This window comes from Lontra canadensis, unplaced genomic scaffold, assembly GCF_010015895.1.
Source record: "Lontra canadensis isolate GAN:19392208 unplaced genomic scaffold, GSC_riverotter_1.0 scaffold4, whole genome shotgun sequence".
Taxonomy (NCBI): domain Eukaryota; kingdom Metazoa; phylum Chordata; class Mammalia; order Carnivora; family Mustelidae; genus Lontra; species Lontra canadensis.
Genome location: NW_022630998.1, coordinates 40,308,915 through 40,335,027, shown reverse-complemented (window position 1 = coordinate 40,335,027; position 26,113 = coordinate 40,308,915). Strand labels below are relative to the sequence as shown.

The following is a 26,113-nucleotide window of genomic DNA, read 5'->3' as shown; positions in this document are numbered from 1 at the left end:
GTTTTCCACTTCTTGTTTTTGGTTTCTGCTTGAGGTCACCTCAGTCACAGAAGGCTGACATCTTTCTCCCTTTTTAAGGCCCTACAGTGTTCATGCACACTACTAACTCTGTATGTTTTAGCAGGCATCACAGACATCACACATCAAACTTGTCCAAAACTGAACTCATCAACACCCCATCCCCCATCCTTTAAGAAATCGCAACTCTAACCTGGCAGTTGCTCAACTGAAAACTTTTGGGTCACTGGCTCTTTTTTAACCCACATCTGGTCTATGGACAAGATTAGAATCCAACCCTTTTCGCTAGCTGCACTGCCATACCGCCCTCATCCAAACCACTATCATCTGTCCAAGTTTTCAAAACGTCGAGAGCCCCCAGCCGCCTTCAGCTGCCATCACTCAACCCATCTTCTCATTCAGTCCCAGAAACACATGGATGTGTTTCCAGCTCGCGCCGTAGCTCTTGTAGTTCCCTTCGCCTCAGGAGGTCTTGCCCTAGCTGTAAATATGGTTAACTCCCTTCCTCATTCTGGTCATGGCTCGACTGTCGTCTCAGTGAGGACTCCTCTGACTGCGCTCTGCTAAGCTGGTGCCATTTTCCCCTTCCATGCTTAATTTTTCTCTATTTGCAGTCACAGTGCAAATAGAGAAAAATTGATACAGAAAATAGAGAATAGAGAAATAGAGGAAAATTTGTACAGTATATTTATAGAATAGAGAAAAATTTGATACAGTATATTTTTCTCGATAAATGTATTCATAGTAGAAGAATTCCACGGGGGGGGGGGGCAGGGATTAGTCTTTAATTGCTATTTACTCAGTGCTTAGAACTGTATCAGGCCCAAAGCAGGTGCTCCATAATACTTCTTGCAGGAACAGGGCAGCGGAGCGGCCCCAGAAAACTGTTCCATGGCAAGGTTCTGGCTTAGTTGCTGCTGCTGCATTCAGAATACACCAAATTCAAGCTCCTAAGATCCCGGTCCGACGGCTACCCGGCAGAGTGGACATCACTTTTCCTGCCTTTTTGTGAATAACGGCTGAGAGTGGGGTAAGAGGCTCCTTCTCGCACCCTAAGTCAGCTCCTGGAACGCCCCGTCCCCGGGCCCCTTGCTCTCGCGACCGATGCTCTCATCATCCGGAACGTTTGTGCGTCGCCGCCGCGCTCGGGGGAAGGACTTCCGCAGAGGCCTCGGCGCAGACTGGGCGGAGCTTCCGGGTAGAGCGGCGTCCTACGAGACGGGTGAGTGATCGGGTAGAGGTCCTAGCGGAGCCAAGGTGGAAACAGACGGTCTGGGGAGCGCTGCAGCAAGGAGGGGCCTTCGTGGCCGGGCGGGAGGGTTGGGGGGCGGAGGCTGAAGGGCTTCGACCAGCAGGTTGTGGATTGAGGGTGGGAGAGAGCGTGTGGAGGGGGAGGACGGCAGCTTCCGTCCCGTAGCTGCATAGAAGCATCTAGGGCTGTAGTCCAGGGCATGGCTCTCCTTCTCTAAAGGAGAATGCGAGTTTTGGGAATTGTGGTCTTGAGTTAGAGTATAACTTGCTTCCAGCTGTGTGACCTCGAGAGAGTTACCAGCGTTTTAAACCTCGAGTTCCATGTATGAAAACAGGACAGTGATCACCCATGCCTCGTAGCTTGGCAGGGTAATGTGTGAATAAAAGCTTCATAAATTGCGATGTTTGGTGCAGATCTCATTTGTTTGCAGCAGCATTCTGAGTTCGTGTGACAGGAATCACACGGACAGGCTTATGCTAGGCAAAGTGGGTTTTCTGGAGTTGGAGCCTCAGGAAACGGATCTTTTGGAGATACGGACCTAAGACGTCACCAAGTACATCTTTCTCTAGGATGCATAACCTTCTCCGTTAATAACATCCATTATAAACTTCCAGTTTCCCCCTTGAACGTCAGTAGTTATGGGAGCTTAATACCTCTGTCCCATCCCTATAATTTCCCAGTGCAGACAGCTCTACTTAGGAAGTCCTTGGATGTGGTGAGCCAGAAGTATTACTCTTCGCAGCTTCTGTTCTTTAATTCTCACTGTGTTTCTGAACTTCCAGAAAATTAAAAGTAGTAAACTAAGAGTAAAATAGCGGTTTAAATATTGGTATGATGGATGGCATTAGTGACTTCGTAAGAATTTGAGTTTAAAAACATCATGAATGCTATGTAAGCTTTGATTTTTGTAATTCACAGTAAATACAGAAACTTTCATGTAAGATCAAAAACTTCATTTAATCACCATATCCTCTGCCTGCAGTCATCATTAAATTTACAAGCACTAGCCCAGTGCATTGAAATAATACAAATGTTGGAATTCTAATTCATTTGTCATTGCTTCAGGCACTTTACTGAAGTATGCTAAAGTAGATCACCAGATTTCCTGAAACCAATAGAACTCTTCCTATGCCCAGGAATGGTTGTCAATTGAGTGAGAGGCATACAGAACTTTAGCAAATAATACCTGATGATAGTAGGTGCCACAGAAAGCAGTGATACCAGTCTCCAATTTGTCAGTAGATGTTCATTTCAGAAGTCCATGATAAGTCAGTTCTCTAGATTTTAAAATACATTTTTCTGTAGAAAACCATGATATAAGTGGAAGTGTAAGGTCTTGCTTATGGTCCTTATTACAGAAATTAATTTTTGCTCCTGTCAGTGATAGGATTTGTTTGCCTTAATGTCTTCTTAGCCCTTAGGATTCCTTTGATCATATATGGAAGAAGGAAGCCAAAGGAAGTGAGAGCATAGGATGGGGAGGGATATACCATTTGGGAGGATGGAAGTGTAGATGTGACTAGAATGTTTACTACTTGGCTGTGGTTAATAGATTTCCCCCACCACCATTTTCATCCCCGATTATTAAAGAAATACATGTTCACGTAAAAAACATGAAAATACAGAAAGTAATAAAGCAAAAAACCAGTTAACCTTCATCTAGATGAAACTGTCCTATTTATTGAGCTATAAAACATTTCCTTTTTCTTTTTTTAATAGTTGAGAGCATAATAAACATTTAATATTTTGTCCTTTTTTGAATTATGAGCCATAAGCTTTTACCATTTATAAATAATATATTTCATTTTAAAACTCATGGTTAGATGGGGCACCTGGCTGGCTCAGTCAGTAGAGCATGTGACTCTTGGTATCCACCTTATGAGTTTGAGCCCCACTTTCACCATAGAGCTTACTTAGAGATTTTTTTTTAAAGATTTTGTTTATTTATTTAACACAGAGAGATCATAAGTAAGCGTAGAGGCAGACAGAGAGAGAGGGGGAAGCAGGCTCGCCGCAGAGCAGAGAGCCTGATGCGGGATGTGATCCCAGGACCCTGAGATCATGACCTGAGCCAAAGGCAGAGGCTTTAACCCACTGAGCCACCCAGGAGCCCCAGAGATTTTTTTTTTTTAATAAGAAAATTCTTATTATTTTTTTTTAAATAAGAAAATATACAAAGGTGGACAGGTAGTAGAGTGAAATGATCCATCACTCAGCTATAATAATAACCATCATTTGTAGCTAATCTTGTTTCATCTGTACCTTCTCTCACTTCCCATAATTCTGTGGTCTTATCCTATGATAATAATGGATTTTTGTTTTTAAAAATTGTAGAAAGATGCTTATCTGTCTTGGTGCCAAACTCGTGTGTGAACATTTGTATTTTTTCTTACGGATGGGAAAAAGAGTTCATGAGGATTTTGTTCAGTATTTTCATTCAACAATGATTATTAAATAAATAGAAAGGAATTAAATGACCTTACATTCTCTGTTTTTTACTTTGTATGTTTGCTTCCCTCTCTTTACTTTCCACATTTATTTATTTATTTAAAGATTTTATTTATTTATTTGAGAGAGAGACAGTGAGAGAGAGCATGAGCGAGGAGAAGGTCAGAGGGAGAAGCAGACTCCCCGCGGAGCCGGGAGCCCGATGCGGGACTCGATCCCGGGACTCCGGGATCATGACCTGAGCCGAAGGCAGTCGTCCAACCAACTGAGCCACCCAGGCGCCCCTACTTTTCCACATTTAAATGTATGAATCTGGTGCCAAATATTCTTAGAAAATTCACACTCCGTGGTTTTTACAGGCTATTGAATAATACGTTAAAGGAAAAAATGGATGAAGAACCTGAAAGAACTAAGCGATGGGAAGGAGGCTATGAAAGGACGTGGTGAGTAGGCATTATCTCTCCCTTCTCTTTTACACCTCGTTTCTTACTGTTCTTTACAACTTTGTCTCTCTTCTCGTTCAGTGATTGGTTTTTAAAATTTATTGAAGCGTGTTTAACGCATGTTAAAATTCACCTGTTCCCAACTTAAAATTCATTGATTTTTTAGATTTATTGAGTTGTGCAATCACCACCATAAATCAGTTTTAGAAAATGTTCACCACCCCATTAAGATCCTTCATGCCTATTTGCGATTAATTTCATTCTTGTCTCTAGCCGGAGGCAACTACTAATCTACTTTTTGTCTCTATGCATTTGCCTTTTTGGATATTTCATGTAAATGAAATCATATAATATGTGACCAGTATTGTCTCGCTGCTTTCAGATAACAGTATTTTCAAGGTTGATCCATGTGGTAGCAGGGATGAGGGATTCATTCCTTTTTATTACTGGAGAGCATTATATTGTATACCATGTTTTCATTCTTGCATTCAGCAGTTGATGGACATTTAGATTGATTATACTTTCTGGCTTTTACGAGTAATGCAGGTGTGAACATTCATGTGCAGATCTCTGTGTGAATATATGTTTTAATTTCTTTTGAGTTAATAAATTTTTAGCTTTTCAAACAAGTAAATACTGCTTTTAGGGAGATTCTTAAAGAAGATGAATCAGGATCACTTAAAGCTACTATAGAAGACATTCTCTTCAAAGCAAAGAGAAAAAGGTATGTAAAATTTTGTGTGTTACAAAAGATAAAATAGATTCCTTTAAGCCTTTCTGTCCTCCTATACCCACTCCTCAGTACTTCATTTCAGCTGTATTCTAGGGAAACTGACCTTTAAACTCTTGAGTAAGGGGAAAGAACCGGCAACCTACCACCTTAGAAGGGAAATGGGTCTTCAGGAACTGTCCAGAATGCCTGTAATTATGTGGACCACATAAGTTAATAATTTGCTTCACTAAAAAATGCAGGCTAGTTGAAAAGTTGTATTTTTTGGGGTATAACAGAGGACATTCCATTAAAATGTTTACATAATTTTAACAGAGTATTTGAGCACCATGGACAAGTTCGACTTGGAATGGTATGTTGACATTTTTTTTCTTTACCAATACAGAACTAGTTGGGTTAGAGAAACATTCTGTCATGACAGAATTAACAGTAGTAAGACTATAAATGTTTTAGACGAATATAATAAAAAGTATGTGTAGAGGGGCGCCTGGGTGGCTCAGAGCCTCTGTCTTCAGCTCAGGTCATGATCCCAGGCTCCTGGGATCGAGCCCTGTGTCGGGCTCTCTGCCCAGCAGGGAGCCTGCTTCCCCCTCTCTCTCTCTGCTTGCCTTTCTGCCTACTTGTGATCTCTTGTCTGTCAAATAAAGAAATAAAATCTTTAAAAAAATAAAGTATGTGTAGAATATGTAAATACTAAATGCCATTTTTACTTCTTGGCCAAAAATTTATTTGAAATTATATTTGTGGTTTATATTGGTAGATGCGTCATCTTTATGTGGTAGTAGATGGATCAAGAACAATGGAAGACCAAGACTTAAAGCCAAATAGACTGACTTGTACTTTAAAGGTATTGTAAAACCATTTTAATTTATACTAAATGTGAAAAAGGATGCTGAATTTGAAGAAAAAAAAAATTTTTACTATAAGGTCTTTATTAAGACATAATTCATATACCATAAAATTAACTTACTTAAAATATACTGTTACAGGTTTTTGCATATTACAGTAGTTGTGCAACATTATTACCACAGTCAATTTTAGAGCATTTTTATCATTACGAAAAGAAAACCCAGGGGTGCCTGACTGGCTCAGAGGAGTATGCAACTCTTGATCTCAGGGTTGTGAATTTGAGCCCCACATTGGGTGTAGAGATTACTTAAATAAATAAAACTTTAAAAAAAGGGGTGCGGGGAGAAAAACAAACAGAAAAATTTTCTGTAGTTTTGCCAAACAGTATTCCGTTGTGTACAACTTTGGGTTGTTTCCACTTTTGGGGGCCATTATGAATAATGTTGCTGGGAACCTCTATGAATAGGTTTTTGTGTGGATCATGTTTTTCCCTTCTAAAGCTTGATTTTAGACTGGGTAGTTCAGAGTACTGAACTTTTCTACTTTTCTGTGGCCTAAAAGTAGCCCCCGGGGTGAAATGGTGTGCACCAAAGGGGTGAGGCTCAGCTTGGGTGGTGCGTGGACTCTGTTGGATTTACAGGGCTTCGTTTTATCTTCTGAGATTATATTAACCATCCTGTATCTTGTTTAACTAACTGGGCAGAGGAGGGAGGAAATAATGCATTTCCATGAGGCGATTCCAGCCTTTGAACTCTTTCCCTCAATTAAGTGGAAGCTTGGGTTCTTCTCTTCTAAAAAGGAAGGTCAGTTCTTTATTTCTTTCCCTATTCATTCATAACGTCTGGCAGAGGAGGAAAAAGATAAGAATACTCGTTCTCTTCACTTCTTTCCAAAAGCAGGAGTATTAGTGGAAGTTCTCAGGATTTTTTTCAGTGGTGAATGGGGCTTCAGAGGAGTAGGATGAGGTAGAAACTGAGTCATACAGCTGGACTGCATTCTGCTCCAGAATCCTCTGCTCCTTTTCGTGTACTTCGTGTACATGAGTTTGTAAAATTTATTAGATTATATTTGTCTTTTATCTTCTCTGTTGGTGAATGTGTATATTTACTGCAGTATTGATCAACCTCCACAGTTGAATGTCTGCAGCATTCTCCCTTTAACACGCTCCAGTTGGAGTGTTATTTTCACAACTACATTTTCAAGGTCCACCATAACCTCTAGGAGGTGAAATTCAACTCCTTTTTATCTTTAATAGCAACTGAAATAGTTGACCACTTCTTCCTTCCTCAAAGGCATTCTTCTTTTGTTTTTTGTTTGTGTGGTGGGTTTGTTTGTTTGTTTGTTTTGTTTTAAGTAATCTCTACCCCTGATGTGGGGCTCAGACTCAGGATCCTGTGACCAAGATTCGCACCCTCTAAGGACCGAGCTAGCTAGGTGCCCCACACTTCCTTCTTTTGACTTTGGTCACATATAGTCTCTGTTTCTCCTTAGGCTCCTCTCTCCCACTTTAGAATGCCGGAATGCCCTAGGACTTGGTCATAGGTCTTTCTGTCTACCCTCTACTCTTGGGTAAATATTACACATTCCCATGAAGAAATTTTTTTAAAGAATGCACTTTTTTGAGTTAATACAAACTATAACTAAGTAGAAGTTTCATCACATTATTTAGGAAAATGAACAAACTGGCTAATTATTTATGCTCTTAATTTCTGTCCTCTCACCCTAGTCATGGTCTTGCTTTGTCAATCAGTTATCCGTTTTCACTGTCTTTGGACTTACTCAGATCATTCCCCCCAGTTCAGAAACACATTCAGATTATTCCTAATTTATCGGGGCGCCTGGGTGGCTCAGTGGGTTAAGCCGCTGCCTTCGGCTCGGGTCATGATCTCGGGGTCCTGGGATCGAGTTCCGCGTCGGGCTCTCTGCTGGGCAGGGAGCCTGCTTCCCTCTCACTCTCTCTGCCTGCCTCTCTGCCTACTTGTGATCTCTCTCTGTCAAATTTAAAAAAAAAAAAAAAAAATATTCCTAATTTATCAAAACCCATCCTCGTTTCTGCTCATTCTCTTGTTTCTGGCTTCATTGGAGCTTTCCATGTTTAGATTATTTCTGTCTCATAAGTCCAGATGGCTCCATCTTTTATTTATCTTTTTATTTTTTGAAGATTTATTTATTAGAGCACACGTGCCAGGGAGTGGTGTAGGGACAGACAGAATCTCCAGCAGACTTCCCACTGAGCACGGAACCTGACTTGGGGCTTAATCTCATGACCCTGAGATCACCACCTGAGCTGAAATCAAGAGTCAGACCCTTAACCAACTAAGCCACCCGGTGCCCTGGTTCCATCTGTTAAACCCATTTCATCACTTAGCATTTTAAATTCACGTTTGTTTAATATTGTGATTTTTATTTATTTCAATGTTCTTACATTTATTTTTGTTTATTTAATAGTTTTACTAAACATATTTGAAAATCTGTGAGCCTAAAAATCATGAGAAGTAATGCTTGATAAGTGGGTTACACAAAACATGTTCTGTGTGGTTATTATTTTGCCCTTATCTAATATTTCTGTTTCTTTAAACAGTTGTTGGAATACTTCGTAGAAGAATATTTTGATCAAAATCCTATTAGTCAGGTATGTAGATAAGTGATGGAATTCAGAATTAGATTCCTGATATTACTGCCAATTCTAATTTATTTTTAAAACTTTGGACATACATTCTGTGAATTACTGTGTGACCCAGATTTTGTAGCAGTTTCTGGTATACTTACCAGTGACAAGACAATTCTAAAAGTTAAATAATGTACAGTGAACTCATAGCTAAATTTCTGTCAAAAGCATCATGAGAAAAAGTTTCTCATATGTTACTTACGCCGTTTGTAATTACTAATTTATTTTCATTATGTACATTCTTACGAAGAAGAAATAATTTGTTAATAATCATTTTTGTTTTTATTTTGAGATTGGAATAATTGTAACAAAGAGTAAAAGAGCTGAAAAACTGACTGAACTCTCAGGTATGCATAAAATTACCTTTATAGAACTCAAGGACTTGGCTTTATTTATTCAACCTTGTAACCCTGTTCAGAAGGTTGCCTAATAAGTAAAATGGAGACTTCTTTTATGCTGTCCATGTGAAACTCTTAATAACCTGTCCGTTAAATCCTTCATTAAACTCTTGGTATCTAAGATGAACTGTTTTAAATTGAGTTCTGTACAGTAATGGATACTACTGCAATGAATGTAAATGTTTATATAAGACTTATAGATTCTTATCCTGAAAGTATTAAGATAAAATTATTGTAACAACTCCAAAAATCCACTTACTCTTAAAATTAATTTTTTAAAAGTTAAACCTCTAAAGAGCAAAGGGTTTAAAAATTGAGTTGCAGTTATTGTTAATAATTCAGTTTTTCTCCTTACACGACATGCCTAACTGAATTTTATTCTCTTAAAGGAAGTGCAGTGGAGGGCGGGGGAGGGATAGAGTCGCTGGTTTGTGGACATTGGGGAGGGTATGTGCTATGGGGAGTGCTGTGAAGTGTGTAAGCCTGACGATTCACAGACCTGTATCCCTGAAGCAGATAGTACATTATATGTTAATTTAAAAAAAAAAGGTAGTGCAGGTTTTATTTGCGTTGGTATATGTGCTGTAACAAATTCACATCACTGATTCTGTTTTGATGTCTCTGAAATATACTATCCTTTAAATGTGGTTCTCATCCTTTCATCCTTACCAATACAGATGAATGTGAAATAACATATTTTTGTCATTAATTAATAGTTTTTCACAATGGCAGTGAGGAGTGATACGTATGTTAGCCTGGAGTGATCAAGAAATTCAGTTATGAGGGCGCCTGGGTGGCTCAGTGGGTTAAGCTGCTGCCTTCGGCTCAGGTCATGATCTCAGGGTCCTGGGATTGAGTCCCGCATCGGGCTCTCTGCTCAGCAGGGAGCCTGCTTCCCTCTCTCTCTCTCTCTCTCTCTGCCTGCCTCTCTGTCTACTTGTGATCTCTCTCTGTCAAATAAATAAAGAAAATCTTTAAAAAAAAAGAAATTCAGTTATGAGTAACTAAAAAATATCTTAAACTAGTTTTAGCACACAAGGGAAATTATTGACTCACATCTAAAGGAGGGCTGATTTCACACATAGTAGTTTCCAGGGTTCCTAGTTCTGTTTGGCCTCATTCTCTGAAGGTTTTCTGTAAGGTGAAAAGATGTCTGCTACTAGCCCCAAGTCTGCATATCCCTCATAGTCAGTAGCTTCAGCACAAGTCCCAGAGAGGTCTCCAAATGACCCTGCTTCTGACCTACCCACCCGTGAGCAAAATGACCCAAAAAGTGCAGTATTGTGTTGGTTGCCTGAATTACCTGCCTGTACCTGGAGCAGGATGACGGAAGCAGGGGGAGCAGCTGGTTTGTTATACTGAGAGGACAGGATGGTTTCCCCAACGAAAGGACATAGGACCAACTGTCTTGCACCCTTCTCACGTTCGTAGTAGTTTTCTATGGGTGCAGGGAAGTCATATGTATAGGGATGAAAGTCCTCTGGATATTTTGATAGGCCTTTTGACAGCACCCCTTGTCTCTCTGATCAGAATCACTGCTGTAAACCACACTGACAGTAAATTAATTCACCTTTTTCCTATGCTCACAATACAGTAGGATATGAACAAACTCTTTTGTATGGCATAGTAGAAAGAGAAGTGGGTAGAGAGCCAGGAGATGTAGGTTTAAGTGCTGGTGCTGCTGTTGGGTAGGTAGTTGTCTTTAGGCAAATCTTTTAACTTGTTAGATTCATTTCTTACTTATGAAATGACAGATTTGAACTTAGTGAGGTACTTCTCGTTTCTAAAATTTTTTCATTCTGAGACTAAATACTTGAAATATGTATTAAATAATGGCAGATATTTTAAAACTTAGATAAATAAGAACATGAAGAAGCTATACATAGATGAATGGGCAAAGATGACAGATAATTCATACCAGAATACAAAGAGAAATGAAATAGCTATTAAAAAAGAAATTTTAGGGGCGCCTGGGTGGCTCAGTGGGTTAAAGCCTCTGCCTTTGGCTCAGGTCATGATCCCAGGGTCCTGGGATCGAGCCCCACATCGGGCTCTCTGCTCGCTGGGGAGCCTGCTTCCTCCTCTCTCTCTGCCTGCCTCTCTGCCTACTTGTGGTCTCTGTCTGTTAAATAAATAAATAAAATCTTAAAAAAAAAAGAGTTAAAAAAATAATTAAAAAAATTTTTAGTCAAGTGATTGAAAATCAAAACCACTCAATATTTTATTACTTTATATACTTTAAATGAACAAAATGAAGTTTAAAAAGCAGTATATTACTTATGGAACCATGGAGAAACTGGTACCTATAGTGTTGATAGACTAATTTATTTAACATTTTTGGGAAAAGATACAAAAATTGTTGTTCCTTGGAATTTATACTTAAGAAACATGATGAAAGAAGAAAAAAACCTCATTCTACAAATACACTCTTTGTAACAGTAGTGACAAATTGGGAAGAAGTGTTCAGTAGTGTGGAGGTAATTTGATGAATTATCTGATCAAATCAATTTCATGATATTTTTATTTTAATTCATTAATTAATATGAAGACAGTGTTGAAATAGAAGAAAATGTCTGAAGAATACCATATATCATTGATTCTGAGATTCCATCATTTGTAAGATACCTTTATTTTATGAGCCATCAAGAAGGAAGCACTCTGGCAGTTAAAATTTGTTACAGTGCTAGATGATATATATAAATTGTTCACAGCAAAAAATGTATTGCTTGGCGTGAGAAAATAGCAATAAACAATCTTTTCAGATGTTATTTTGGTAACAGAAGATAATACAGCTGTGTTTATTTGCAGAAATCTCCCTTTCTTAGGTCTTCTAAAGCTCTTTTTTTAATCCTCTGAAGAAAAATAGGGAATTTTTCTTTTATCAATGAATTTTTTTCACTAATAATAAATGTATACCTCACTGTTCTGTTCCTTGCCTTTCTAAATAAAAATAGAACCTTTTGCATTAATAACCTTTTGTAGAAACACTTGAAGTGGCAGTGAAACTAAACATGAATAGCACTAAAAAGTACGTGATGCAGTTGGAAAAAGGCCGCAGTAGCCATTCATAAGTTCACGTGGGAGCAGTGATGTCTGCGTCACAGGTGCTCCTTGGCTGCCAGTGATTGGAAGATGCAGCATGACTTCAGAGATGTGAAAATGTATGAGTCTAAAAATTAAAAAGTTTTGCACTTTGTTAATAATATTTAAAATATGTGCTAATAGGGTACCTGGCTGGCTCAGTCAGTAGAGCATGCAACTCTTGGTCTCAGGGTCATGAATTCAAGCCTCACATTAAAAAAAAAAATGTGGGGGCACCTGGGTGGTTCATTCGTTAAGTGTCTGCCGTTGGCTCAGGTTATGGTCCCAGGATCCTGGGATTGAGCACTGCATCGGGCTCCCTGCTCGGCGGGAAGCCTGTTTCTCCCTCTCCCACTCCCCCTGCTTGTGCTCCCTCTTTCGCTGTGTCTGTCTCTGTCAAATAAATTTTTAAAAAACCCAAAATCTTAAAAAAAAAAAATGTGTTCCAGTTCATAGAAACTTTTTTATTTTGTCTTTTCTGTATGAAGTAAAAGTTGATATAACAAATGCCTCTGGTAAAAGTGCAACTTGTTAAAAATGTAAATCAAAGAGATTCTGTTCTTTAACAACATAGGTAAGTTTGGGGAGAAACAGAAATTTCTGTAATGTATAGATAAAATGTTATGAGTAGATTATTCTATTTCTATTTTAGGAAACCCAAGGAAACATATAACATCTTTGAAGAAGGCTGTAGATATGACCTGCCATGGAGAACCATCTCTCTATAACTCCTTAAGCATGGCTATGCAAACTCTAAAGTTGGTATTTCACATTTTTTATTTATAATTGGTGTCCAGTTTTTTTAATGAATTGAGATGATGATGTACTGATAGGTGTCTTCCTAAACTGAGCAGTAATGAAACCATTAAGAGAAGTATGTAATCTCATTTATGATGTTTAGTGTGGTGTCCGTTTGTAGTTTTTATTTTACATTTGAGGTGGTAAGATAGATTCTTAGAGGTTTTAGAAAAATAGTTAAAACTATAGCAATACTAGTACAAAAGAAAATGTTGATGGAAAAATATTTTGTTAAAAATTAGATTGTATATGAAATGTAATGTGCATAATAATTTTGAGTTTGTTGTACGTTTATTGACTTTCCTTACTTTGTAGTACATCTGCAAATTAGTAGCATACTTTCCCAGCCACTTCAGATATGTGGGAGGTTGTTAAGACTCTAGTGGAAATATTCTGTTAGTGCTAGCGCATATATTTTATCCCTGGAAGTCTGTTGTGACTTTTATACCTTTATATAATAGGCATTTTTCTAGCTTTGAAGTAGGTGAGAAGGAGCTAACACCCGCATTAGAGGTAGGCTCAAGAGCAGCATCCACAAATGAAATCTGAGGGCCCAGCAATGCAGACAGAAGCAGAAAGTGTAAATAGCTGATAAAATTGCTCCAAAAAGCATAGATACCTTTTAGATAGGGGAAAACAGTCCATCGTGTCTTCAAGTCCTATAAATTATCATATAATTAAATGATACACAAAAATTAATGTTTATGAATATTATCACTCTGAATCACCGTGAGGTTAAATCATAGCCTTTAAAAAAGAAGCATGCTACTTTTGTCCAAGACACACCTTAAAGTTGATCCATATGGTATTGTCATACTTTTCCAGTGTACACTTTAGAGTTTGCACAGAATGAATCTACTGGTTTGTAGGCTTCATGAGGTCAGAAACCTTGTTCATTCTTGCTTATTACTCTATTCCTAGAACCTAAAAGAGTATTCAGTAAATATTTATGGAAACAGTAAATGAATCAGTTTTTTGTGTAGCTAATTTTAGAAAAATTTACATTAACATGTTTAGAATATACCCAGTTCATTCCTTTGCAGTGTTAAAACAAATGAGATACTCTGTAGTCTAAACACATGAACCACATGGACTATTTTGTCTGGGTAAATTTTTTATTAATTAGTTACACCTAATGGGAATATATTTTATCTTTCTGTAGACACATGCCTGGACATACAAGTAGAGAAGTCCTAATCATCTTTAGCAGCCTCACAACTTGTGATCCATCTAATATCTATGATCTAATCAAGGTAGAACCACTACATTTTTTCATAATCAAAACCAGAGTCATAACTCTAAAGAATTCTGTAGTGAATTTATTACTAGTTTTCAGAAAATTCTGTTTTTCAAGTATGTTAATTTTTGCATTTTTTTTTTCTTCCCCCAAAACCCTTCATTTACATGGATTTTATGAAGACCCTAAAGGCAGCTAAAATAAGAGTGTCTGTTATCGGATTGTCTGCAGAGGTTCGGGTTTGCACTGTACTTGCTCGTGAAACTGGTGGTATATATCTAGATTCCTCAGTATTTATTCATAATTACTATGTAAGAAGTAACAGTTTGTTAATTAGGATGTTTTCATCTACTTTTAAGGTACTGAATTTAAGTCACTTCATGTCCTGAAATCCATAATATGGATAGTCCTCTTAAATGTGTCATTGCTTCTATAAGATATCATCTCAAAATGCAGGGACTTTTCAGTAATTATGCCAGTGTTTAGAGGAAGCATTATAAGTCTTGAAACACTAGAGGGGCGCCTGGGTGGCTCAGTGGGTTAAAGCTTCTGCCTTCGGCTCGGGTCATGATCCCAGAGTTCTGGGATCAAGCCGCAAATCCGGCTCTCTGCTCATCGGGAAGCCTGCTTCTATCCCTGCCTCTCTGCCTACTTGTGATCTCTGTCTGTCAAATAAATAAATAAAATCTTAAAAAAAAAAAAAAAGAAAAGAAACACTAGAAATTTCACTAATACGTAATACTTTGTAAAGATCTTACAACTTGGCTTTAATTATTTTGTGATTATAATTATTCCTGGAGAAGTCAGTTTAGAGATGTCATTTAAGTGAGGTTTTTGAAAAATGATCATTTAACCTAAATACTTACTTTGAAAATATATATTTTCAAATGGTAAAACTTTTACATAATTGCATAGGAATTACATTTGAGGGGCACCTGGCTGGCTCAGTCAAAAGGGCATGTGGCTGTTGATCTTGGGTTTTGAGTTTGAGCCCCACCTTGGGTATAGAGATTACTTAGAATAAAATCTTGAAAAAAAAAAAAAAAAAAGAAACTACGATTGGTACCTATGTCTGGAAAGCTAATTTTTTTTCCTTTTACTTTTCATCTGATTAGGCACATACCATGTTATTCTAGATGAAAGCCATTACAAAGAATTGCTGACACATCATGTTAGTCCTCCACCTGCTAGCTCAAGTTCTGAATGTTCACTTATTCGCATGGGTAAGTGTTTATTTTATGTTATTTTAAAATGGATATTTAGGGGTGTGTGGGTGGCTTAGTCAGTTAAGTGTCTGACATGGGCTCAGGTTATGATCTCGAAGTCCTGGGATCAAGCCCTTCATTGGGCTCTGTGCTCAATGCGTGGTCTGTTTGTCCTCCTCTGTCTGCTCCTCCTCCTGCTCTTACTCCTTCTGTCTCTCTCTCAAATAAGTAAGATCTTTAAAAAATAATAAAATAAAATAGATATTTATTTATTATTAAACATTTATTTGAGGGATGCCCGGGTGCCTCAGTCATTAAGCGTCTGCCTTTGGCTCAGGTCATGATCCCTGGGTCCTGGGATGGAGTCCCACATCGGGCTCCGTGCTCGGCAAGAAGCCTGTTTCTCCCTCTCCCATTTCCTCTGCTTGTGTTCCCTCTCTCGCTGTGTCTCTCTCTGTCAAATAAATAAAATCTTTATTTTAAAAAAAAGACTTATTTGAGAGAGAATGTGTGCATGTGCAAGCCACAGGGAGGGACAGAAAGAAGAAAAGAGAGTCTTGAGCAGACTGTGCTGAACGTGGAACCAGGTGTGGGGCTCAATCTCATAACTCTGAGATCACGACCTGAGTCCAAATCTAGAGTTAGATGTTTAACCGACTGAGCCACCAACGTGCCCTTACTTACTTGTTTTGATATGTAGATAGACTTAAAATTTTTCTGTAATGAAATCTTTTTTTTATGGTTTTTGTTTTTCTTGGATGTATTTTCGATTTAAAAATATGTATGGAAGACAGACTGCATGGGTTTAGGCATTCCAAGATTTTAAACATAGAAGTATATTCTTATATAAAATGAAAAGTGGATGGGGCGCCTGGGTGGCTCAGTGGGTTAAAGCCTCTGCCTTTGGCTCAGGTCATGATCCCAGGGTCCTGGGAGCTCATTGGGGAGCCTGCTTTCCCCTCTCTCTGCCTGCCTCTCTGCCTGCTTGTGATTTCTGTCAAATAAATAAAATCTTTAAAAAATTTTTTTTTTTAAATAATAAAATGAAAGTGGACAACTATGTAATAGATTTCTCCATTATGTCAGAAGTATTTAAAACTTACAAACATTTTCTTTTTAAAAGCAGTATGTGTCGTCATTAAATTAGATAATTATAAATTTTAGAATCTGCGACCATATGTACAGACAAAACTTTGCCCCGCATTCTCCACTTTTAATTTTTCTCATGACCTGGAATTACAGTCAGTTTGACTATACTGTAATAAATCTGAAAGGCAGGAGAGAGAATTTTTGTACAACTCTGTGGGCTTTCTGGTAGGAACCTTTTTAGGTTCCTAGTCCTAGAATTTTGCTATTTGCTTGAAAAAAGAAAGTAATACATTTTCTTCTCTGAAGGATTTCCTCAGCATACCATTGCTTCTCTGTCTGATCAAGACGCAAAACCCTCTTTCAGCATGGCGTAAGTAAAAACCTTAAAACTGTTAGTGATTATGTTTTGACATTTTAAATTCTTTTTTTTTTTTTAAGATTTTATTTATTTATTTGAGAGAGAGGCAGTGAGAGAGAGCATGAGCGAGGAGAAGGTCAGAAGCAGAAGCAGACTCCCCTTGGAGCTGGGAGCCCGATGCGGGACTCGATCCCGGGACTCCGGGATCATGACCTGAGCCGAAAGCAGTCGTCCAACCAACTGAGCCACCCAGGCGTCCCAACATTTTAAATTCTTTCCATAAGAAGGAATTTAATTCCTATATGTTTTGATGTTTTAAATTCTTTCCTATAAGATTATCTTTTGACATTTTAAATTCTTTCCTATAAATAAAAGAACATAAACTGAGTACGCGCGCTTGCGGTGCAATGGCTTTCGTAAAAGGTTACCTTCTTGATAGCTGTAACAAGGGTGAGGACTGTCTCCGTTTACTCCTGTGAAGTAATCTTCAGGATCTGTTACTAAGTAAAACAGCAAGTTAGAGAAAAGTGTATTGTATGCTGCTACTCATCTAAGAAGACGGTGGACATTTCACTGGATATACATACTTGTTTATGGGGCGCCTGGGTGGCTCAGTGGGTTAAGCCTCTGCCTTAGGCTCAGGTCATGGTCTCAGGGTCCTGGGATCGAGCCCCACATCAGGCTGTCTGCTCGTCGGGGAGCCTACTTCCCCCTCTCTCTCTGCCTGCCTCTCTGCCTACTTGTGATCTCTGTCAAATAAATAAATAAAATGTTAAAAAAAAAAAAAGTAACAGAAATAAAAAGTAAAAACAAATGTTTACCTGGGCGGTGTGTGGAGAAGGGCAAAGGGATGGCTCCTAGGCCTTTTTGAACATACTGTGTTTTAACTTCAGAGCTTTTTATTTTACATAATTATAAAACTAAATTAAAGCAATTCTTCAAAATCACAAATAAGAGTTGTGTCTTCAGCTATAAAGGTACAATAGAGACTGAATGTATTGTCCTCCCTCCTGCCAGAAAACCAGACAAAATATATGAAACAATGATTTTCAGACGTGGACAACAGGCAGAGCAGGTAATGATTTCTGAAGGAAGGGAAGCAAATGAGGTGTGGGCCCTGTGAGTGCAACTTACTGCCTTGAGGGAATTTCCAGGCTGCAGTACAGGGAAGGAAAACCCATGCAGAGCCTGGAGGTCTTGGTCAGGTGAAGATCCCAAGTTCAGAGTTGAGGGGAGGCTAAATGGCTGTAGTTTTCCAGGCACAGTGCTAGAAAGTAAAGAGATGTACAGAGAGCTCTCTAGATTGCAGAGACTTCCCCATGAGTTATCAGCAGAGTTATGACCAGCACATTCGTGTGGGAGCTACTAGAGGCCCAGGAAAGCACCGCTGATGAGGAGCAGGCAGCATAGTCGTAGGAGCCCACATGGGGCAGGAAACACTTCATGGTCCTACCTACCAGTGTGGAAGGGTATCTTAACAGTGGGCTCTGAATAGAGTCCACAGTAATGGAACCAAATTAACCCTAGACCAACAGCTGTTCTGGACAGCCTGATGAACTCTAAAGCAAGTTTTGAACCATTCAAACTATTTCCAAGTTACTTTACTGTATTCTAGAAAAAGCCCCAACATATTTTTTGGAATACCAAAAAATCTGGCATCTGAAACAGAAAAATTCATAATGTCTGGCAGCCAATCAAAAATGACCAGGCATGGGGCGCCTGGGTGGCTCAGTGGGTTAAAGCCTCTGCCTTTGGCTCAGGTCATGATCCCAGGGTCCTGGGATTGAGCCCCACATCGGGCTCTCTGCTCAGCAGGGAGCCTGCTTTCTCCTCTCTCTCTGCCTGCCTCTCTGCCTACTTGTGATCTCTGTCAAATAAATAAATAAAATCTAAAAAAAAAAAAAATGACCAGGCATGACATGAAAAAAAAATGAAATCTTGCACTTGCAACAACATGGATGGAAATAAGTCAATCAGAGAAAGACGATTATCATATGATTTCACTGATAATGTGGAATTTTAAAAACAAGGCAGAGGATCATAGGGGAAGAGAGGAGCAAATGAAACAAGAGGAAACCAGAGAGGGAGACAAGCTGTAAGAGACTCTTAATCTCAGGAATCAAACTGAGAGTTGCTGGAGGGGCGGGGGATGGGAAAGATGGGGTGACTGGGTGAGGGACATTGAGGAGGATATGTGCTATGGTGAGTGCTGTGTATTGTGTAAGAGTGATGAATCTGTACCCCTCAAATAATACATTATATGTTAAAAATAAAAAATAAATTAAAAAAAAGAATTATGCTACCAAAATAAATAAATAAGTTGGACATTAAATTTAAGAATGTGCATTTATCAGATGAAAAAACTTAGCCCACAAAGACACCTATGATAATGTAACTGACAAGTGACTAGCACCCCACCCACAAAAAATGACCAGGCATGCAAAGAAGTAGGAAAATAGGACCCATAACAAAGAGAGATTCATGGAACAGAAACATACTTAGAAACAACACAGTTAATGGAATTAGTAGACAAAGTATTAAAACAGCTATTACATAAAAGACCCAAATAAAAGTTTTAGAGACGAATACAGGGTCTGAAATGAAAAATGTACTGGATGGAACTAATAGCAGATGAGCCCCTCAAGAAGAAAAAAATGAGTGAATTCAAAGACATTAATGCAACACACCTGGCTGGTTCAGTCAGGAGAGCATGCAACTCTTGATCTTGGGATTGTGAGTTCAAGCCCCACGTTGGGTGTGGAGATTACTTAAAAACAAAAACAACCCCCCCCCGCAAAAACAGACATTAATATACGCTATTCAAAACAGAAATGCAGAGAGAAAAGAAGAATGAACCTTGGCTTAAATGAACTATGAAACAGCTTCAAGATTTTAAAATCAAGGTAGTGTACTTTGTTTTGCTGTAACCATTCCCATCTTTCTATACAACTTTAAAAGTACTGTTTCCTCCCACAGGCACTTGGATAGCAACACTGAGCCAGGACTTACATTAGGAGGATACTTCTGCCCACAGTGTCGGGCCAAGTACTGTGAGCTTCCAGTTGAATGTAAAATCTGTGGTAAGAAACCAGCTGTTCTCTATCTAGTAAATTAATCTTGAATAACTTCTTACCTATGTAGCTCTTAAAGTAAATGTAAATATTAAGGATTGCTCTTTTTATAGAGGGCCCAGTACTCCATTTCTAAGGATAAACATGACATTCCAGGAGTTTTCTGATTCTCCCTCTGAAAGGAGTGTGTTCTTCAAAGGCTTTGCAGTAGATCCAGGAGACATCTTTGCAGCTCTTAACCTTTGTAAAATATATGTAAAGACACTGAGGAATTAAAGTAATTGCATTGTAGAAATTTGTTTCATTTTTAAGTAAGCAAATGGCCAAGAGAGGTCACACGATTAATGACAGAAGACAGACTCCATCCTGGAGTCTCCTTTTTAAGGTGATCTGTAAATGAAGAAATGAGTACCAGCAAACCTAAAAAAACCTTGAAAATATTTAGCCTATCATTTGACATTTCAGCCATTGTCTTAATGAAGTTTGGGCTATTAAACATGATTCTCTGCTTTGTTTGTTAGGTCTCACTTTGGTGTCTGCTCCACATTTGGCTCGGTCCTACCATCATTTATTTCCTTTGGATGCTTTTCAAGAAATTCCTCTAGAAGAACATAATGGAGAAAAGTATATGAGTGTTGATTAATCTGTATCTGTTATACGTGGTAGAGTAATGTTTGAATGCGTTGTTATTACATTAAAAAAATAGTCCTGTTAACTTGGGCAAGATTACTTCTAAAATGGAAAATGAGATGGTAGAACGCCTTGGTTCTGACTGAAATGAGTCATTATTAAACAGATCCGGATCTCCAGAAATCTATTAATTTCCCTAAGCCCATCTCTGTATAGTAAGTGTAGTCATATATTTTGATAAATCAGCTCTCTAAAACAACAAAAAAATTCCCGGTTTGCAACCTTAGCTGATTTTCATGGTATAAAACCAGAGGATTTATCCAGAAGGTCTAGTATTGAATAATAAGAGAAATAGAGAAAAGATCAAATGAAGAGTAGGGAAGAAATAGTTAAAGGACATTTTCTACGATGGAAGGACAGAACTTGAAAGGGACTCTCAGAAGTCTTAACATAGAGAAAATAGACCCATGCTAGAGTTTATCATTGTGAAATTTTAGAATAAGCAGCAAAAAACTAAACATTTCTGATGAGGGAAAATTAGGTCACATAATCTGGAATTAAAATTATTTTGCTTCTGGGGCGCCTGGGTGGCTCAGTGGGTTAAAGCCTCTGCCTTCAGCTCAGGTCATGATCTCAGAGTCCTGGGATTGAGCCCCACGTCAGGCTCTCTGCTCAGCAGGGAGCCTGCTTCCTCCTCTCTCTCTCTGCCTGCCTCTCTGCCTACTTGTAATCTCTGTCTGTCAAATAAATAAATAAAATCTTTTAAAAAAAAAATTATTTTGCTTCTTAGCAATACTGGATGCTACCAGAGAGCAAGATTTCCTTCAACATTTGGACAGTTGTTACCAACTTAAATGACATACCTAGCAAACCTATCAATTAAATGTTGGGTAGAGGACCACCTGCGTGGCTCAGTCAGTTGAGTATCTGCCTTTGGCTCAGGTCATGATCTCAGAGTCCTGGGATCTGTCTCTGCTCAGTGCAAGCCTGCTTCTCCCTCTGCCTGTGCCCCTCCCCCACTGCTCATGCTTGCTCTCTGTTTCAAATAAATAAATAAAACCTTTTAAAAACTTAAAAAAAAAATAAATGTAGGTAGAATAAAGACATTTTCAGACTTGTGAGGCTTCAAAAAGACTTTCTGGGGAAGCTGTGGAAGCGATGATTCAGAGGAACCGAGAAAGAGAATGACCGGAAGAATATAGGAATATTGATCTAGTTCAAATGTGTCTAAAGAAAGCTCTAGGATGATGAGAAGGGGAGATTCCAGAATAACACTTTTGTGTCACATGTCAAAATAGTCCAGTTTGGAGAAGGTTAGAATGTTCCAGGAGAGAGGTCACCAAGAGGGCGAAAACTGGAATTCCTGATGTGGGTGAATGTAGAGAGGACATTTAGATTTCTTAGGGAAAAGTTGAGGCTGTGTTGGTGGTAATTATATAGAAAACTAAGCTTGTGGACAACAATATAGTTATTAACTCCAGGAAAAAAATATTTTGAAGATTGGAAGAGTTGTATTATATGGCTTTTTAAAAATTCTTCATTTGTCCCTTTTTTAAATTATAAGCCTTTTTTGTTTTTTAAAGATTTTATTTATTTACTTGACAGATCACAAGTAGGCAGAGAGGCATGCAGAGAAAGGGGGAAGCAGGCTCCCCGCTGAGCAGAGAGTTCAATGATGCAATGATGTGGGGTTCGACCTCAGGACCATGAGATCAGGACCTGAGTCGAAGGCAGAGGCTTAACCCACTGAGCCACCCAGACACCCCTGAATATGTTTATATAGTCCTCATAAGCTAAGCATTTAATATTACTCTATTCAAAATTATTTCAGTACATAGAATTGAAAATGGCATTAGTTATATGTGTGTATGTGCTGTTGGATCAAGAGGGTTGAAAGAAAATTAAATTCTGATCTTCTTTAGTTGGAGGCTTATAGCCAATGGCAGAAAAACAAGAAATAGCAGTGTAAGTGAGGGTAACTATCAAACAGTTACAAGTTCCGAAAGTGTTTGGGAACTGGAAATGAAGTGGGGTTGGTAAGGAGAGGGCTGCTATTTTTTGTAGTAAGTTTTGAGAACTTTTAACTCTTAAAACCATTCCTTGAAAATTAAGCCCTTAGGTATCCAGACATGAATTAGCTTCTCTTCTGTCCATCTGGAATTATACTAGCTACCTGCTATTCTCAGGAGAGTTGCAGAATAGTCACTCAGATTATTTTCTGTAGGGTGTAATTCCCTCACAGAATCCCAGTAGGGAAAGCATGCTCATATTTAACCTTGATGAAAATAAAATTTAACAAATTTTTTGAAGTAGGATTCTGCTTTCTGAGATGATCTTGCAATATACTGTAGAATTTCTTAAGTTATTGGTATTCTTAATTCTGTTTTTCTCATAAAAGTCATGTGTAAAGATAAATACTAATTACAGGATTCTTGTTACTGAGATTTTGCCTCGCTATTTTAAGGAATGCATTCCTAACAAAATGATTCTTAAACTTTCTTTTCAGATTTTGTTACGGATGTCAGGGGGAATTGAAAGACCAACATGTAAGTTCATCTACTTTCTAAATATTAAGTGTTGGGATGCCTGGGTGGCTCATTTGGTTAAGCATTTGCCTTTGGCTCAGGTCATGATCCTGGGTCCTGGGATCAAGTTGGAGCCTGGTTCCTCCACCCTGGTGCTGCTCCCCCTGCTCGTGCTGTCTCTCTCACTGACAAATAAATAGATAAAATCTTTTTTTTTTTTAATAAATAAATAAATATTAAGTATTATGTAAGAAATATTGAGGAAATAACATTAGAAGTTTCCAGTACATACCGAAAACCAGGCTCCTATCAGGTTATTCCCAGAAGTAGGATAACGGGTAGAGATAAAATGGGAGTAAAATGGTTTAAATAGTCTTTGTTATAATTCTGCATTTTCATTTTTCTGTAACAGCATTTTGGTACTTTAAACTGTCTTTAGTTGGCACCTGGGTGGCTCAGTCGGTTGTCTGTGTTCAGCACAAGTCATGATCCGGGGGTCCTGCGACCCAGTCCCATGTCAAGACTCCCTGCTCAGCAGGAAGCCTGCTTTTCTGTCTCCCTCTACTCCTCCCCACCCCCTTCTCATGCTCTCTGTCTCTGTCTTTCTCTCTCTTAAATAAATAAAACCTTAGGGGCGCCTGGGTGGCTCAGTGGGTTAAAGCCTCTGCCTTCGGCTCAGGTCATGATCCCAGTGTCCTGGGATCGAGCCCCACATCGGGCTCTCTGCTCCGTGGGGAGCCTGCTTTGCTTCCTCCTCTCTCTCTCTCTGCCTGCCTCTCTCTGCCTACTTGTGATCTCTGTCTGTCAAATGAATAAATAAAATCTTAAAAAAATAAATAAAAATAAAAAAAATAAAAATAAAACCTTAAAAAAAAAACAACTGGGGTGTCTGGGTGGCCCAGTCATTAAGCATCTGCCTTCAGCTCAGGTCATGATCCCACGGTCCTGAGATGGAGCCCTGCATCAAGCTCTCCGCTCAGAGAGAAGCTTGCTTCTCCCTCTGCTTATGTTCCCTCTCTTGCTGTCTCTCTCTCCCTATCAAATAAATAAAACCTTAAAACAACCCACCCCCCCTTAAAAAAAATTTTAAAAATTAAAAATCCACTTACATTTAATTAATAAACAAACAAACAGTCTTTAGTTGGCAAGCTCCCCTCCTATTTATTTTGGAAGTATTAGGAGTTCTTTCTCCACATGGTATTTCAGGCTCTTTCACAGTTTGTTCTGAAGTTGTTGCTAAAGGTAGCCACAGGTAAAAGGCTGTTCCCCCATTGTCCTAATGAGAAAATATCTTTTAAATTTTTGAAGGGGACCAGTTTGAATGTATACACTTATGTAAAGATGCAAATAAGACAGCTGTCTAGTTTTAAGTTTTTATGAATTTATGTGTTCATATTTAAAACTATGCTTTATGCCCTGTATGAAATACTAGTTGGGAAGATTGCTTGCTTATTCTACTCTCACAATTCATAAAACGATTTTATTAAGTTTTACATTCCTCTTGGACATCAGTGGCTTCATCCTTACTAGAGCCACCTTTGAATCACTTGACAGGTTTTTTTTTTTAAAGATTTTACTTTTTTGTCAGAGTGAGAGAGGGAGCACAGCACGGGCCTGGCAGAGGGAGAAGCAGGCTCCTTGCTGAGCAAGGAATCCATGCAGACCTGAGTCAAAGGCAGTGGCTTAACCATTTAACCTACTGAGCCATCCAGGCACCCCTCACTTGACAGTTTTTAAAAACACTTTGTCTTGGGGCACCTGATGGCTCAGATGGTTAAGCGCCACCCCCCTACCCCCAACCCCTCATCGGGCTCCCTGCTCAATGGGGAGTCTGCTTTGCCCATCTATCTGCCTGCCTTGGGATCTCTCTCTCTCTACCAAATAAATGTAAAAATAAATAAATAAATAAATAAATAAATAAATAAATATCGTTGAAAACACTTTGTCTTTATTTCTGTACTTTTTGAGATGTAATAATTTTTAACCTGTTTAGGATGCTGCCTTGGAAATTTCACCCCAAGGCATAAGTATCCATATATGTAATATTGATGGAATAATGGATTTTTTTTTGTCTTAAATTTGTTTTTTCCGTATTCTTTAATAGTTAAAGAGGAATATAACTTGTTTGGTTGTGAGGTCATTCCCTAGCAATAACTAAATCTGTGTTAAATATTTATGATTTTCTTTGTGATCAAATCAGAGGAATGACCTAAGCTTTGAAAGTAATACTAATTTCAACCTTAGGTGTCTTCCCTGGTAGTTACTTCAAATGAAGTAATTAAGAATGTTTTACAATACAAGAAACTTTAAGGAGTCAAGAAAAAGTAATTTTCTCATTTGTGAGGAATAGGTTTTTTTGAAAAATAATCACCTTAGATTGGAGAATAGTATACTGAAAGTAATAAAGTAGGTAGATGGGTGGGGAAAATTGATAGAGATCTAAAAGAGCAAAGCAGTTTGAACGTCTTCTAGCTGTTTTGTACTTCTGGAAACTGCTTTCTAAATTTTCTTTTCTTCTTTTTCTCTGCAGGTCTATGTTTGTGCTGTGTGCCAAAATGTTTTCTGTGTGGACTGTGATGTTTTTGTTCACGACTCTCTTCATTGTTGTCCTGGCTGTATTCATAAAATTCCAACTTCTTCAAATATTTGATTCTAGCATATGGTACACATTATACGTGTTAAAAGGACATTTGCAATTGTTAATAAAATGAATCTTCAGAAGAAACTCCAGTTAAAATGTGAAGACCAGTTTGAAAGGAAAATCTGACTTAAGAAACTTTTTGCTAAGAAAATGTAGGATTGGGGCGCCTGGCTTGGTCATTTGGAAGAGCATGAGACTCTTGATCTCAGGGTTATGAGTTTGAGCACCATGATGAATTGCTTAGAGATAAAATAAACTTAAAGGGGCGAAGGGGAGAAAAAGAAAATGTAGAATTTTATTAAATTTTAAAATTTGTGTCCTGTCACAGAAGTGCCCAGAATTCAATAGTAGTTCACTCATTTTTGTTCTTTATTAGAGTTACAGTGTTTTTAAAGTCTTACACATTATTGTATCTACGTTACTTACAATGGTTAAATTGATGTGATAATTTCATTGCTTTATAATTAAAGTAAATACAGAATCTCTGATTTATTTTTATTCAGTTTTAGTGTAAACAAAATTAAGTATAAATGTGAATTCAGAAGTGCTTGGATGGCTCAGTCAGTTAAGTGTGTGCCTTTGGCTCCAGTCATGATCCTAGTCCCAAGTCCCACATTGGGCTCCTTGCTCAGTGCGGAGCCTGTTTCTCCTGCTCTCTCTCCCCCTGCTTGT

At 38.4% G+C, this 26,113-nt stretch overlaps 1 protein-coding gene across 2 annotated transcripts; it reads left to right on the top strand.

The window, feature by feature from the left end:
* Positions 1–1,223: 1,223 nt before the first annotated feature.
* LOC116861993 (general transcription factor IIH subunit 2) lies at positions 1,224–25,786 on the top strand. 2 transcript variants are annotated; one of them, XM_032849006.1, is made up of 16 exons: positions 1,224–1,240; positions 4,078–4,161; positions 4,808–4,885; positions 5,207–5,243; positions 5,652–5,738; positions 8,322–8,372; positions 8,701–8,755; positions 12,540–12,645; positions 13,848–13,938; positions 14,105–14,192; positions 15,038–15,145; positions 16,523–16,586; positions 19,551–19,654; positions 20,167–20,269; positions 22,782–22,821; positions 25,331–25,786. In XM_032849006.1, the coding sequence occupies exons 2-16, from the start codon at positions 4,106–4,108 to the stop codon at positions 25,448–25,450; spliced, it is 1,188 nt and encodes a 395-aa protein (XP_032704897.1). In that variant the 5' UTR covers positions 1,224–1,240; positions 4,078–4,105; the 3' UTR covers positions 25,451–25,786. The 2 variants fall into 2 exon arrangements, with proteins under 2 accessions (XP_032704897.1, XP_032704890.1); XM_032848999.1 differs by lacking the exon at positions 1,224–1,240 and adding an exon at positions 1,256–1,275.
* The last annotated feature ends 327 nt before the right edge of the window (positions 25,787–26,113 follow it).